This window comes from Diaphorina citri, unplaced genomic scaffold (assembly GCF_000475195.1).
Source record: "Diaphorina citri unplaced genomic scaffold, Diaci psyllid genome assembly version 1.1 scaffold1470, whole genome shotgun sequence".
NCBI classification, from domain to species: domain Eukaryota; kingdom Metazoa; phylum Arthropoda; class Insecta; order Hemiptera; family Psyllidae; genus Diaphorina; species Diaphorina citri.
This window is the reverse complement of record NW_007378896.1, coordinates 10,527-13,350: the sequence shown is the minus strand read 5'-3', so window position 1 is coordinate 13,350 and position 2,824 is coordinate 10,527. Positions and strand designations below refer to the sequence as shown.

General features: G+C 42.5%; 1 protein-coding gene across 1 annotated transcript; it reads right to left on the bottom strand.

The window, feature by feature from the left end:
* Positions 1-1,373: 1,373 nt before the first annotated feature.
* LOC103516044 (segment polarity protein dishevelled homolog DVL-3-like) lies at positions 1,374-2,663 on the bottom strand. Its single transcript, XM_026828563.1, has 3 exons — positions 2,489-2,663; positions 1,923-2,321; positions 1,374-1,552 (listed from the first exon to the last, which is right to left on the bottom strand). The coding sequence occupies exons 1-3, from the start codon at positions 2,649-2,651 to the stop codon at positions 1,374-1,376; spliced, it is 741 nt and encodes a 246-aa protein (XP_026684364.1). The 5' UTR covers positions 2,652-2,663.
* Positions 2,664-2,824: the final 161 nt, after the last annotated feature.

Below are 2,824 nucleotides of genomic sequence, written 5' to 3'. Positions count from 1 at the left end.
AAGAAAAGGATTAGGAAGAGATGTAGAAGAAGGTGTTGAAGAAGGAAAAAGAAGAAGAGGAGGAGGAAGAAGAAGAAGAGGAGGAAGAAGAGGAAGATGAAAAGGAGAAGTAGAGGAAGAAGAAGAAGATTGAGGGATCGGACAGAGAGAAGGATTAGAAGGAAGAAGAGGAAGATGAAAAGGAGAAGTAGAGGAAGAAGAAGAAGATGGAGGGATCGGACAGAGAGAAGGAGGAGAAGGAAGAAGAAGAAGAAGAAGAAGAAGAAGAAGAAGAAGAAGATGGAGGGATCGGACAGAGAGAAAGAGGAGATGAAGAAAGAGTAAGAGGGCGAGGAGAAGGAAGAGGAGGGGGAGGTGAGTGTAAGACGGAGTAGTCAGAGGAAGACGGAAGAGAGGAGAAGGAGGAGGAGGAGGAGGAGGAGGAGGAGGAGGAGGAGGAGAAGAAACAAGATATGTACAAGAAAAGGATTAGGAAGAGATGTAGAAGAAGGAGTTGAAGAAGGAAAACGAAGAAGAAGAAGAGGATGAAGATGAAGAAGAGGAAAGGAGAGAGAGAGAGAAAAAGAGAGAGAGAGAGAGAGAAAGAAAGAGAGAGAGAGAGAAAGAAAGAGAGAGAGAGAAAGAAAGAGAGAGAGAGAAAGAAAGAGAGAGAGAGAAAGAGCGAGAGAGAGAGAAAGAGCGAGAGAGAGAGAAAGAGTGAGAGAGAGAGAAAGAGTGAGAGAGAGAGAAAGAGTGAGAAGAGCGAGAGAGAGAGAAAGAAAGAGAGAGAGAGAAAGAGCGAGAGAGAGAGAAAGAGCGAGAGAGAGAGAAAGAGTGAGAGAGAGAAAGAGTGAGAGAGAGAGAAAGAGTGAGAGAGAGAGAAAGAGTGAGAGAAAGAGAAAGAGTGAGAGAGAGAGAGAGAAGAGGATGTGGCAGATGCATACGTATTGGAAAAGAGGCAAAGAAACGGGTAACATAAAACAAAGGAGAGAGAGAGAGAGAGGGAAGGGTGAGAAAGAGATTTGGAAAAGTATGTAGGTGTCTGGAAGAGAAAGAGAGAGGGGGGATGAATACGAGTAAGAGAGAGAGAGAGAGAAGAATGCCAGTAAAAAAGAGAGAAGGGAGACGTGTTAGTATATGAATATGAATGGGGACAAGGAGAGAGAGAGAGAGAGAGAGAGAGAGAGAAGAAAAGTAGAACTAAGAAAAAGAGAAGATAGAGGAGGGAGATATTGCATTTTGTGTTATCTTTTTTTTTTTTTTTCGAATGAGTGGGAGAGAGATGAGTTTAAGTGCTGTAATACGAATGTGTGAGAAAGAGGGAGAGGATAAATAAGAGGGGAAGGCCTATAACAGAAGTGATATCAGAATTTCATTAGTGAATTCCCAGAAATTCAGGGTTCGCAGGAATAAATAAATATAATTCGTTCGCACTTACCGATAAACGCGTTAGGTATGGTAATTTTGAGCCACATTCTATCTCGGATCTCCAGACCTGACTCCGGTCTTGCCATAACTCGCACTATAGTGGCCATGTCAGTGTTGATGGTAAGACTAAGCTCTTCAAACGCTTCTGAAATGAGACAAATACATAAATTATGGTATTTTTTTTATTACGAAGTATTTTAATTGCTATTATTTCAACACTTTAACAAGTGTCACTATTGTCACGAAATCACTTTGTATAGGTACTTTCATAGCACAGAATTAGGAGATGGATGTATTGAAAAAGGACCGCCTGCAGTGGTGAATACTGTTTACATTTTAAGTAAAGCAACGTGAGTTCTGCTTCTGAATGTCCATATCAACATCAGTAAAAACTAAAAATCAACACAATGGTCAAAAACGAAGGCAGTTTCTTTCAAAAATATCCGTTGAATTCTTGCTTCTTTTTTGATGGTTGATTTTTATAATCGAAAGTAACAATAGCACACACTACTTACTCTCTGTTTCGGCTATACTGGAAGTCAATGACGAGCTGGTACTAGTCAGAGTGCTAACAGAAGGGGGTCTCAGCGGGAACCCGTCCCCCCTAATGGCAGCTGTGTGCGCAACCCACGCCCCGGGGTCAATAGGCCTCACTGGTTCTGTACGAGGGATTGTAAAGTACCCTTTCGGGTTGGGGTCCCAACATTTGGCTACGACAAGTTTGATAGGGCCCGGTTTTTGGACGACTTCCCGTAATACTCGTACTGCCTCGTCATTGGACATGTTCTCAAAGTTGATGTCGTTCACTTGTAGAATCATATCGCCGGGTTCTATTCGTCCGTCCAGTGCTACAGCACCCCCCTTCATTATAGAACCCACGTAGATACCCCCGTCACCACCCTTGTTACTTTGACCTGCACAGGGAGAAACAGAGAAAACAAAATACATAAAACAATAAATCTTCAAGACATAGGTACGTTTTTATTAGAAGAACCCTTAAAAACTTTCAAATCCAGCCTAATTCGCTTGAAGGGTAGCGGCAAATGCCTAGCCTTAAAAAGAAAATAGTAATAATACTCACCCACGATGGAGATGCCGAGAAAGTTGACCGTGTCCATGTTGAGAGTAACGGTGATGATATTGAGGGACATGGAGGAGTCAGTGATGGAAGAGAAGGAAGAAGTACGGGACAAGGCGGGAGGTCTGTGTCTTCGACGGCGCTGGGGTCTCCTCCTTCGGGACATTATACTGCTAGAGTCTAGAAAACAAATTTCAATAGATCAGTTGTGCTTACTTGGGTGATGTTTCAAAGTCATAGAGCAGGAAAAATGAGGACCAACGAAGTTTTTCTTTTTCTTCTACGACTTCTAGATCCCGAGACAAATCGATTTAAAAAATACCGGTAAATCGTGAAGGT